The sequence below is a fragment of the Telopea speciosissima genome, chromosome 6, assembly GCF_018873765.1.
Source record: "Telopea speciosissima isolate NSW1024214 ecotype Mountain lineage chromosome 6, Tspe_v1, whole genome shotgun sequence".
Classification (NCBI taxonomy): domain Eukaryota; kingdom Viridiplantae; phylum Streptophyta; class Magnoliopsida; order Proteales; family Proteaceae; genus Telopea; species Telopea speciosissima.
Window position 1 is genome coordinate 49,132,646 of NC_057921.1, and position 13,873 is coordinate 49,146,518.

At 39.6% G+C, this 13,873-nt stretch overlaps 1 protein-coding gene across 3 annotated transcripts in view; it reads right to left on the reverse strand.

The window, feature by feature from the left end:
- Positions 1–845: 845 nt before the first annotated feature.
- The window catches only part of LOC122665145 (cytochrome P450 71B10-like), an 81,080-nt gene continuing 68,052 nt past the window's right edge, over positions 846–13,873 (reverse strand). For all 3 annotated transcript variants that reach the window (XM_043861218.1, XM_043861219.1, XM_043861217.1), the window contains one exon: positions 846–882. In XM_043861218.1, coding sequence (XP_043717153.1) covers positions 853–882 — 30 coding nt within the window. In that variant the 3' untranslated portion in view covers positions 846–852. The remainder of the gene's footprint in view (positions 883–13,873) is intronic.

The window sequence follows — 13,873 nt, forward strand, 5'->3', positions numbered from 1 at the left end:
TTGTAAGCCCACCTTTGCCATTGCCGGCAAGGAATCCATCTAACCACAGATTGAGAACCTTCTTACAGTTTTGAGAGATAGTATACAATGCAAGAATTTGAACGAATCGTGCCAAAAAGTTTGTTGACACGGTTACAAACAATATAATTCACAATCAAGTTACAATGAATTGTGTCGAAGCTAAGCGTGTTAGTTCTAAGTCCTTACATGATGCATGAGGCTGACTTGATCAAGGGACGAGGTTTATCCTTAGCAAGGAGTGCATTATATTTTTCTCACGATCGATACCTTCGTATATAGTGATCCAACAGTATGACAACACATCATTTTTTTATTTATTAGAAGGTATGACACTGAAGGTTGTGATTTCACCGTAGGTAAACCGTATGCCTCCACACAAGGCAATGACTATGCCACGTTGCTTTATGGGGTCGATCTTTGTAGTGATATGTACAATTTGTCACGATATGGTGATGCATAGTTACCTCACGCTTATTACACAACAAAAAATAGTAAAACAAAATAAAATAAAAACAATCAAAATTAACTGAAATGGAAATCATTATAGAACAAAATACCAAATAACATTATAACGTTGACATTTTCTTTGTGGAGTTGCCATTGTGAGAGTAACGGATTTTCATTACTCGGTCATCTCCTAGAGCTAGAATTTATTATCCCACTTAAAGGTAGCTTATGAGGAAATCATTTTGATGAAGCTTCTATGGGGGTAAATAAGTAATTTGCCCAGAAACGAGCAACATTGTGAACTAGGATAGAACAAAGCGGGGGGATGGGTGGTGCTTATCGCGTCAAATAATGAAAATAGAATTCCTCTTGAGTCCATCACCATCAATTACTAATTGAGGTAATATTCTCTTCTGAATCCCATCTATGGTTAATAGGCAGAAGGTAAAGCGGAGCTTTCTTTTGAACAGAAAGACCTGCTTCTTCATCCATGTCAATATCTTCCTTCTTCATCCCATCAGGAAAGCCCCAATCAAAGGCATACAGAAGATTTGCAAGTGTTAGATCAACCTTTGAAACACCCATGTGAATTCCAGGACAAACTCTTCGACCTGCTCCAAAAGGCAAGAACTCAAAATGGGTTCCCTTGTTTTTTTTTTTGCTAAAGGTCAACAATGTATTGACATGAAAATGAAAAATGTAGTGTTACAAAGAGAACAGAAGGTCGAACTTAAAACCCCTCAAAGGGATTTACAGCTCAAAAGAGGATGTCAAGTGAATCTGTAATTAGGCCGGCCAGTAGCATCCCAAAATACAGCCTGAGTGATGAGAGGCGGGGGAGCTAGCCAAGTGCTTGAAATCTTGCTTTTAGCTGCATGATTTGCTAATGCATCAGTGGCTACATTAGCTTCCAGATAGCAGTGTGTGATTCTCCACTGAATAGAGTCCAAAAAAATAGAAATGGACCACCATTCTTGCATAAAAATCCATGGAATCTTATAAGAGAGGAAAGCATATACCACTGCAGCCGAGTCACTTTTGATCTAGAGCTTTGTAATGCGCAGATTCCTGGCTTCTTTTACTCCCTCCATGAACGCCCCCATCTCTGCCATAAAGTTTGTTCCAATCCCTTGTTAAGTGTCAAAACATTTAGCTATTAAGCCCATATGGTTTCTGAAAATTCCCCCCGCTCCAGTAGCTCCTGGGTTCCCCAAAGAGGAACCGTCTATGTTAAGCTTCCACCAACCTGCAGGTGGGTGTTTCCAATGCACCTCCAAAATGGTTTTGGCTCTCGGTTTGGTGATGTTGACCTACAGTCTTCTCACAAGGATCAGCTCATTTACTGAGCAAACTTTTACTCCTTCAATGCTAGAGCTGTCTGAGACTTCTCTGATGCAAAGCTTGACTACTTGAGTAGGTGTTCTTTTATGGTTTTCATAGCGTCGCCTATTGCGCTCTAACCAGATCTGGTGGCAAACAATTACAATTAGAGCACTCCAAACATTGGGCAAGGAGATGCTCTGCAGCTTTCTTCTCCACCAAGAGAAGAGGAGTTGGATAGATGGGAAACCTCTCCAGCCTTCATTGAACATGTAAAGCACTTCCCTCCATATATTACTCGAATTAGCACAGCTCAAGATGATGTGGTTTACTGATTCACTGTCGCTACTGCATAGATCGCATCTGGATGCCAATGGCACTGCTCGTCGACTCACTGCTTCGTCAGTTGGAATGGCGCCATGCATCAACCGCCATCCAAAAACTGAGGTCCGAGGCTGTAATCTTTTCTGCCATATTGCCCAGCCCCACCCAATAGGCATAGCCTTAGATCGTATAGCATCCCAGGCAGATGCCACTGTGAAGGAACCGGATCTGGTATGAGCCCAAAAACGCTGGTCACTCCTGCTTGTATCAAAGGCGCACAAAGCTTGGATATGATTGAACACATTATGTAATTCAGAATTAGGAGCTGCTGGGAAATCCCATGCTCCATCCCTTAGAAAATCTGAGACCAAAGCATTAAGGGAGCGTGCAATCTGAGTTGGCTGCAAGAGGTCTTCAACACTTTCATTCCCAATCCATTTATCATACCAGAAATTAATGGAGTGCCCATTCCCAACCACCCAACGCTCCGATTCACAAACAAAGTTCTAGACCTTGCGGATTCCAGGGAGAATTGTTGAAGAACCAGTAGCTTTTTTAAGTGATCCATCTACTTTAAGTAATCTTCCTCGCATGAACGCTGCAAATTCTGAGTTGTCTGTTTTTATAGACCATGCAAATTTGGATGGCAAAGCTAAGTTAAGCTCCCGTAGGCGACGGATCCCTAGGCCTCCTTCTTTTTTTGGCTTGCAAGTACAGTCCCACCTGACAGTAATGGATTTAGAACTATCCGCCTCACCCGTCCAGATGAAGTTGCGAATCCACCTTTCCATTAAATCTACCATTGAGGTCGGCCATAAATAGATAGAAAAGTTGTGAATTGGGATGCTTCCCATAACAGATCGGACCAGCTCAACACGTTCTGCTATAGAGAGAAGGCGTCCCTTCCAAGATGCCAGCCTATTTTTAAATTGATCCACGAGTGGTAAGACCATGTCACGGTTCACCCTGCCTTTCCTGAGTTGAATACCCAGGTATCTTGTAGGGAATGCACAAATAGGGATTTGAAGCTCCATAGAAAGCCGTTGCCGCCTGGTCGCTGAGATTCTTCTTAGGAAGACTTTGCTTTTTGCCAAGTTGATTTTTTGGCCCGAGTATGCTCCATAATTTTCAAGGAAGCTCATTACCCGCTTGACACCCTTCAATTCAGCCTTCATGAAAATAAATAAATCATCTGGGATGCATGAAGCTCTCTGGCATGAACTCTTCTGGGTTCTTCCAATATTTGGGATCTCTCCCGATTGCGTAGACATTAACTTGGACCCTTGTTTTGGGGTAAATTTCATATCCGTTAATGGTAAAATGGTGCATGGTTTCTCGTGGAAGCAACAGAGGAGCTGGAGGGTGCAATCTTAGAGTCTCCTTTACTACCATTTTAAGGTAATTAAGCTGCTCGATTACTGCTTCAATAACCTTTCCTTTCTTTCCAACAGTGCTTCTAACCTCGTCTTGCACTTTCTTCATCACTTCTGGGTTCTTTACAAGCTCTGTCATTGCCCACACTACTGTTACAGCACTAGTGTCTACTCCACCTAAAAATATATTCTGAAGAAAAGAACAACAAAAAACATTTATAAAGAATTATGAGGGAAATCAACAAAGTTATGGGATATTAGGAGCTAAGTGGAAGGATAGCCTAAGAATAGGAGATAAGTAGCTTACCATAAGGATTGCTTTTATATGATTTTTGGTGAGAGGACCAGTTGGACCTTTATAATCCCTTGCTACTTTGAGCAAGACATCAATGATGTCTTCCTGCTTTGAATCAGTTCTCTCATTGTTGAGATGCTCATCAATCACGTTTTGGTAGAAATCATCAAATTGTTGGAAGCACTTCTCAAGCCTTCAATGGAGTCCAATGAATTTGTCTAAGATCCATCCTACATAAGGGAAAAAATCGGTTCCGGAGAAGCTACCCAACATAGCGAGGGCTTCATTAACAGCTTCTCCAAATCTACCATTATCAAATTCTCTCCCTTTGTAACTCTTACCAAAAGCAACCCTACAAGTTACATCATCAGTAAGGGTAAAGAGCAACTCACTCAGATTAATAGGAGTTGATGAAGAAGACTTTGAAATTGAGCTAATCATTGAAGCAACTACCCCTTCTCTAATGGAACCAAAAGATTGCACCCTTTTGAAGCTAAAGAGCTCTAGAACGTAAACCTTCCTCATCTCCCTCCAAGATATTTGCTAATGTTCTAGGAATAGCATCGAGGATCTACCACAGATCGTCACTTTTATTCTACAGATTTGCAGCAGAGTGAAAGAAGAGAGCTTATCTCCGACTACTTGTATGGTAAGTAAGGGAAATAATATATGTATGAAATCTTTCTTCTTATCCGCAGCTTTACTTTAGTTTGTACTGTTTCCTCAAGGTCGGTTCTACCGCTAACGAGGTGTGAAGTACGTTTTCATATCTGTTTTACTTTCAGTTCATTTCATTCATGGTTTCCACGGCCATATATTCTGTAGTGGTTAGATGTCCTGTTGACACCACAGCTAGAGAGCCAAGGAGGTGTTTGGACCATTGTCTGCCTATACTATAGAACGGGTTTAACCCCTAGGAAATCATCTTGTGTTATTAGCTGATTAATAAAGTAATTATGGATTCATATAAACCCCCTTGTTATGCCGAACATGATCATCCGTATCTATATAGTGCGCATGCATCTTCAAATACAACCCTTAGCAGTACATTAAATTTTCTTGTTGATTTAAATATTTTACAAAATGAAAAAATCACAAAAAAATTAGATAACATTGAAAGAATTTTATCAGAGTCGGTTGACACACAACCAATCCCTGACATTCCCCCACGGGCTACGTTCTTATGTATAGGTACTGTCACTGAAGACCCTGAACCTGATGATGATTTTCTTTATCTCAAGGAAATTATGGATCACTGGAAGGATCGTTATAAAAATAGTTTCAATCTTGACGACCAAACCAGAATTTTGGTGATGATGCAACAACTCTATGCTGACCACCAACAGAGCTTTGAGGCACATCATTTTGTTTTGTTTTCGGATCATGATGATGAAACAATATATGCTGCATCTTCCGATTCTTCTGATTCTAACACCACAGATTCAGAAATAAAAGCCGAGCCTCTCCCCCAGCATCCGTGAGGAAGGAACCAGTTCCAACATCTCAAAACGCAAAGTTGACAGTCATGATTAGCTTAATGATGATGACGACTTCCGTCCCCAAGAGGGTGTACGTACATCTTTTGGTGAATTTGTTTTTGCAACTGAAACAGAGGGATTTTACGCCCGAAAAGATGACTTACACAAGTATGGGTTAGCTTCTGGAGGCACCTACCTCGACTTGACCCATATACCCTTTAAGGATTTTGATAAGGCTATTAACGAATGGGCGCAAACCTTTGCCATTCTAATTGCCAATAATAAGGCTACTTGGCAAGCTGAGAAGTTCATTGAATATCTCAGCGGTTTCCTACAAGGAGATGTTTTGCAATTCATCAGAAAGTTTGATCAAACTGACGAAGGCAAAATTGCCAAAACAAACCTAATTGTTTTGCAGACTAATTTTGAAAAATTTTTAGTCGAATTTACGAAAATCATAAAAATCGATTTTTGTGGTTTTCATGCTCCTGACAAACTTATCGAGGACGTTACGTTTAATTTGACAAAAATTAAACTGAACAATCTAGATGAATTTGAGGCTTTTTCTAAAAAATATATGAGCCTGTACTAGTTACTTGATTCGGCCAAGTCTGAGTACTATCGCGATCAGTTCTTCCCTAAGTTACCCCACCTTGAGATGAACTTTGTTATACTACCTATCCTGAATTTATCAATACTACCAAAAGTAGTGATACATTAGGAAATCGGATAAACTTTGTTTTCCGTCATATTTTGGGCCACTGCCTTAAAGCTAGAGCAGCCAAAGCTATCAAACACAAGATCTCACCAGGTCTATGTAAAGATATGCTCAAAAATGAATTTGAATTTGGTACAAACCAATTTATTATAAGAACAAACTGAAGGCCAAACGGTTTTCTAACAAGAGATATAGATGGAAACCTTTTACACCTAAGGATTTTTCATCACAGAAAAAAGATAAAACGTTTACCAAAAAACGGTTTATTAGTAAAAGGAAGACTCCTTACACAAAGAAAAACAAGGCCAACTGCACTTGCTATTTGTGTAATGAAAAGGGGCATTTTGTAAATGAATGTCTCAATAAAACTAACAATGCCCGAAAGATGATTAAATTTCTTGACCAATTTAATTACGACGTTCTTTACTGTTCTGAGGTAATTGACCCTAACGACCTCCTCTATGAACTTCTTTCTGAGTCTGATATTGATTCTGACTCTGAGGATTTCGTGTTTATGACTCACGAATCCACTTCTTCCCTGCCATTGAAATTACAAAAATTTCTGAGGCAGAAACGGCTTCAGTCTCTCTTAACGATCTTGTTAGAGAAGTTGTTTCCTTTGACTTGAATCTCTTTGACAAGATTAAGGAGATCACCCATAGTGAGGTTTACAAGCTATCCAAGCTTAACCTCTGGAGTAATCGTTTCTTTGATCAGGCTAGTGGAAACACCACAGCTCAGTCAATAGATGATGACAGCCTCGAGATTAACCTCATTAATCCTGACCAAATCAAGCGGTTAATTAAGAAGCATTCAAAATTGAGATATATACATATTGGCCTCATACAGGTTGAACTCACTGCCCTCTTCTGCCAAGGAATAGACACACCTATCGTGGCAGCTATTTTTGATAAAAGATTCCTCAAAGAGCCACTCAACGCCCTTATAGGTGGAATCGAGTCAAATATGGTCAATGGTTCGGTTTGGTTTAAACTAAAACCAAATTTCTTTATTTCCATCCATGACCCGAATCTTTTTGATTCAGTGGTTTTAAAAATCAAGACCTGATGGACGGGCATGAAAGCCGATTGCCACAATCTTGCGGTTAGCTGGAAATGCCTACACGAGTTGACAAACGTCACCTCCACTAAGCTTCTTCCCCCTCGCGATAAAAAATTCGTGGAGCTCTTTGAGCCTCGACCCTTTGAATCAGAAATTCAACCGCGTGTGCTCAATTGGAGGGATATTAAATTACCAAAAGAATGGTTAATTAACGATATCCTTGATACCCCCCAGCATCTTAGGTTAGAACAAAATCCAACCTTTGAACTACAATCCTCTGGAAACAACCTCTACATCAAACGGCAAAATTCCGTTTCTGGCCCCTCTTCTTCTTCAAACACACCTGCCTTTCCCGGCCGAACTCCTTCTTCTTTTCGTAAAGGAAAGAAAACGTTACCTCCTCCACCTCCTCCTTTCTGCCCGCTAGATTATATAAAAGTAACCAACAGCAGGATGAGCCAACTGATGAATACGGCGTCATCACCATATTTAATCACTACATCGCTGAAGGTTCTGATATAATTTGTTTGACTAACCAAAGTCCAAAAAATTATACTTATGTTAAAGGACACTTTGTTTTTCCTGGATTCAAATCCTATACCCTTGATGTCCTTATGGATACCGGCGCCACAGGTTGTATATGCAAACGTAATGCTATACCGAAACATTTCTAGACAAAAATAGATAAATCAGTTTTTGTCAGCGGCGTTTCTGGACCTTCCATTACCTTAGAGTACAAAGCTCTAAATGTCCCTATTACCCTTGGAGGAAAGGAATTTATAATCCCAAAAATTACATGTTTTCCCTCCATGCATGGTGATTTCATCTTAGGTACTAATTTTCTTTTTAATTATATGCCTATCACCATCCTACCTCGTGTCTTCCGGATACAACATCCAACCGGCATGGTCGATCTTAAATTACTTTCATCACATTATTATATTTGTGATAAAGGATTTACTCAAGAGCCAATCACAGTTTCTATTATAGAACCAACCCATTGGATCTATGATCTGCTCAAACCCAATTTTAGTGACAATCCATTGTTACTTTGGGATAAGAGCCCTCGGTTTTGCTCTATAAAACTAGGTCATCCACTTAAGATTATCCGTGTAAAACCGATTCTCTACTTTAAGCCTGATATTGAAGAATTTGACAAGCGAATTCCCGAATTGCTTAAATTTGGATTAATTGAACACTTAACTAGTCCTCACACTTGCCCAGCATTTATGGTACGCAATCATGCCAAGATTAAGAGCGGTAAGGCTCGTCTGGTAATTAACTACAAAAGGTTAAACCAGAATATTATCTTTGATGGATACTTCATTCCACGCAAAGATGACCTTATCCATCGCGCTAAACAAGCAATTATTTACAGTAAGTTTGACTGTAAATCTGGCTTCTGGTAAATTAAGCTTACAGCAGAATCTAAACCGCTTACGGCTTTCAGTGTCCCTTTTAATAAACATTACCAATGGACAGTTATGCCCTTTGGATTATGCACGGCCCCACAGATTTTCCAACGATGGATTGATTCCATTTTTGGTAATCTCCCTTTCTGTGTTGTTTACATTGATGACATTCTCGTCTTTTCTAAATCCTGAGAGGAACATCAGAAACATCTTAAAATTATTGTTGACTTATTCCTACAACATGGAATCATATTGTCACCTACTAAAATTGAATTAGAGCAAACTAAAATCGAATTTCTCGGCTTAGTATTATCTGATCGAGGTCTCCAACTCCAAGATCATATTTTAGTCAAAATAAGAGATTTTCCTACCGACCTGATTGATAAAAAACATTTACAATAGTTTCTTGGAATTCTTAATTATGGACGAACCTATATCAAGGATCTTTTTTGCAAAGAAAAGAGACTTTTATTAAAATTAAAAAAAGACGTTGAGTTTACTTGGACAACAAAAGATTCCCAACTTGTTCAGTCCATCAAGGATGAGATACAGCAATCTTGCCCTTCTGTTTTCTTTCCCCTTGCCGGTGATTTATTGATATTAGAGATAGATGCTAGCAATGAACATTGGGGATGTGTCTTAAAAGCACGTCCCCTCAAAAACCCCGCTAATGAGCAAGTGTGCGGATATAATTATGGAAAATTTACTCCTGCTCAAATTAATTATCTTATTTATGAAAAGGAAATTCTTGCAATCGTTAATGCCTTGCAACGGTTCAAAATTTACCTTATTCCTGAAAATTTTCTTATACTCACTGACAACCAGGCTGTTAGAGATTTTCTTAAATCTAAAAAATGGGAAGAAAATTCTCGACGGATTAATTGGTACAACATCATTAATCAATATACATTTGAAATTGTTCATATTAAAGGCACTGACAACTTTTTGGTTGATTATCTTAGCAGAGATGAATCCTCACCCTCCGGACAAAGGAAAAGGTAAAGTACCTCTTGGAAGTAGCAAGAAAAAATCCTCCAAAGGAATACTTCTCTTTCCCTCTCCACCTGGCGGAATACTCATTCGAGATCCCCAGACAGCTGTAGCAACTCCTACCCAAAGGAATACTTTTGGAGCATACGGTCCTACCCAAAGGACTGATTATGTTTGAATTCTTGCTACACCAGTAGAGTTCACTCCATCCATTTATCAACCTTACAGTCCCTATTTCTACCCAGGAAATAGTAATGAACAGGACTGTCAGGATCCTTATTATTTATGGAATATGGCCCCAGTTAGCTATTCACAAGCAGTACAAAAACGGCCAGCAATGACTAATATTCCATCTTCTTTTGCTCAGTCTGTTACCCAAACGACTGATTTCCACAGGCATGATGGTGTACCTACCAAGTGGTACGAACTAATCAATAATCTTTGGCATGCACATTTGTCCGACCAGAAGAAACCCTTCAGGACAACACGTACACAGTTTTCTAAATCTCTAGGCGCCTTCTACAAAAAACACCTAGACTTTCAAATCATTGTTCTCAACTCAATTAAACAAATTGATTGGGACGATACTGTTTCTCTTGAGAAAGTACACACCTTTCTCCGTATTTCTGATTTTGTTGATAATAATCTAAAAGACCCTCTTTTCCATAAAATCAGAAAAATATGTTTATATGAAAAAGCACGGGATACCTTTCCCTGCGAAATCTTCCCGTTGATACAACGTCAATGTGATGAAGAACAACATTTTCTCTACAAAAAATTTATGCTTGAATATAACAAAAGCATTTTTCGTACACATCATCAACAGAATAGACTTATCTTCTACCCCAGACATGAACCTTGGAGTATTGCTGCTGTTGAATGGGGACTCGTCGGACAGTTAGTTTTCCAAAGCGACTGTGCACAGGTCCTTGATCAGTTACCCCTGATGATCCGCACCATGGTTGTCCACGCCACTACCAACTGGCGATTCTCCGGTGGACTCGAATTCACCATCACCAGTACATTGGGATGACGACAAAGAGAACACTTCTTCCAGCCATATCAAATCTGGCACCTTCGACCGGCCTCCTGTTACTCATTCCAGGAACCTTCGGTCATCATTGATGAAGATGAAGCCGTCACCATTGCCAATCACTTCATCCATGCAGACCAGCTCTTTAAGCAGTCCCTCATGGCTCTACACAAAGAAGCCCTTACTCTCACTCTTCAGCATGGTGTACCTGTTTTTTGGTACATTGTAACTGACAGCAGACGTATCTTTGTCACCCAATTTCCTATGGATCACGAAATTCCTGATGAAGTTGTGGCTGCTTCTTTTGATTTGGTCCTTAACCTACAGAGACTCACTCTGTTGGACGTTCCGGTTGCCCTTCTCTATGAGGTTGAAGAGGCTCTTGCAGAACTTGAAGCTCTGGCTATAGCTAACGAAGCAACTGCACCTCCACTCATAGCTTCAGACTTTCAAATGGATTCGGATGAACCCAACAACGAATCCGATTGACTTTTGCTTACTTCACCACCTGCATCAGCACACATTATTAAAGCACCATGAACGGTACCCGACAAAAAACACTATTCATGAACAGTCCCGGCGCTATGCGCCTACCTTCACTATTTGGATTTCAAACTTAAATTTCAGATCCGACTTTTCTTATTTAAGGAGAGCTTCGCTCTTCTATTTGGACACCTTCGGAACGACATCAACGCTCCTCTCCCCTCTTATCTCCGCTTGTATCTAAGCAATGTCTAAGTTGTTGTATGAGAGCTTCTTAGGACCCATCAAATCAGGCCTATTGCAACTTTCGAGATCATGAGACTTCATGATCTCACTTGCCATTTCGGCTGATGAGACTACTAGTGTAGGCATGCGCCCGAGTTGGAAAAGCATGATTGGACCATATTCCTTAGAGAGTTGCCATAGAGAGTGGTGAGGTAGATCACCAAGTTGGTGCAAGTTACGTATGATGGGAAGTTTAGGAGGGCCAGGAGGAAAGTTGGTTTTTCTCACTTGCTTGCTCTTTAGAATGAGAATCAATGGAAGAAGAGCTAGAAGGGGAAGTAGCCATAGTGGCATGGTGCAAAGAGCAATCATAATGTGGTTTTCTATTTCTATTATCTCTATGAATGGCTTGATTAAAGACCAGCATGTCACCATTATATAGAAAGCTTTTGTCTCTTAAAAAATATCTTAGCAATTGCTAAGCAAGTAGTGAGATTGATTGGTACAACAAATTAATCACAATGCATTGCACTTGTAGAAGGTTATCCTTAATTTCTATCCTTCCCACCTCACGAGGGGTAGTGGTTGTACGTATTTCGACTGTCTATTTGGAAGGAAACTATTCGAGCTAAGTTGAGGTACGACGGGATGACATATATAGCCAATTGGGGCAGCCACTTGGACAGGCGACCCCCTTTTTTTGATAGGGTTGAAGAGAGCTTCCCCCAAAAAAAGGGAAATGCTATTGATACAGCCTGTAAGGGCCTACAGGTGCTTTCAGTACTCACCCAACATATTGGGCCTTGTCATATAAAAACAAAAGAATGACACTTTGGATCAGTTGCTGGAAAAACACGGTAAAGTTCTTGACATGCTTGACTAGAACACGGCAAAGTTCTTCAACAGGGTTATAGGTACAGGTGTAAATTTAGCCCTGCTAGTCCGAGCCCACTATAAGTCCGAACAAGATCTAAGGACAGGTTAGGGTTGAAATTTTCAGGTCCGGGGTCAAGGTTGGGTTGAGGTCTTGGGCTGAGTCCAGCCCGACCTGGCCTGTGTCAGATTATCCACAATTTATTGTTTACATTTTACAATTTTTGTGTAGTATCTAATTAACTATTTAGAGAAAGTAATTAAAATTTTAACTTTTGGACCGATTTTTAACCCAAAAACGTATAATAGTCAATTGACTATAAAACAAATCAATACTCAATCACATTGTGTCTCATTATTTTTTAGGGTTAAATACGCGTACCCACCCTAAAATGCACCCAATATTCCTCGTACCCCCCTAAGGTTCTGACAAGTCCATGTACCACCCCTGAAAATTGCACATACTACCCCTACTTTACCCCCCTAAAGCCATTTAAGTCCACACCAAGCATTAAATGCTTAAAATGGCCAAACTACCATTTCTTCTATCTTTTTTAAAATTTGAAAAGACCTAATTGCCCTGACCTATTTGCTAAATTTTGAAAAGATCAAAATGGCCTCATCTTCCCCAAATCATCATCTTCTTTTACAATGTAGATATCCAATACCACCACCACCCACCACCATTAACACCATCACCAACGTGAAGGGTACAAATTTGAAACCAACTAAACTTGTAATTAACCCCCGAATAATGTTAGACACCGCGATCCGCCTGATTAACCAATCTTTCTATTTATTTGAAATATTTATTAAAAATAATGAATAATCTAAAACATAACACGTCATATGCTAAATTATAGATGTCAATGAAACATAATAGGAAAATAAAAAAAAGGGAATATGAGAACTTACCTCAACAAATGCGCAACAAAGAAAAGGTTAGTAAATATAAAAGATTATACATAATAATAAATTTAAACTACTATTATCATACAAAATAAATCTCTATACCATAATTATATGCTATTCTATGGAATATTATCTAAATATGACAGAATAATGAAAAATAAACTGTCAGAGCATGTGAGAGCATGCAATAATTGCTTAAATATAAAATAACCCTAAGCCTACATGATTGAGTCCTAAACTTATTTTTGCTGCTACCAGATCAGAAAGAATATATTGAAATAAATAAAGGAGAGTACAAAATTAACGTCAGCATCCTTAGATGAATACAAGAAACGAAGGAAAGATTGCAACCCTACCTTTGCCATTGCCATCAGCAGGGAATCCATCTATCCACAAATTGAGCACCATCTTACAGTTTTGAGAAATGGTAAACAATGCAAGAATTTGAATGAATCGTGCCAAAAAATTATGTCGACACAGCTACAAACAATATAATTCACAACCAAGCTACAATTAATTGTGTCGAACCTAAGCGTGTTATTTCTGAGACTTTACATGATGCATGAGGCTGACTTGAGGGAAGCGCATTATATTTTTCTCATGATGCCTTCGTATATATGGATTTTGATCTTCTACGGCCGGGCAATCGAGGGGCCATTGTGCGGCCCCAACACAAGCAGGGACGAAATGATCGCTCTGCCCACTGTCCAAGCACTTTTCCAGGGTGGGGTCCATGCCCTGCCTGTGTGAGGCCACACAATGGCCAGTCGGCTGCCCGGTCGTAGAGGATCCAAATTGTCGTATATAGTGATCTAATGGTATGACAACACATCATTTTTTTATTTGTTCGAAGGTATGACACTAAAGGTTGTCATTTCACCATAGGTAAACTGTGTGCCTCCACACC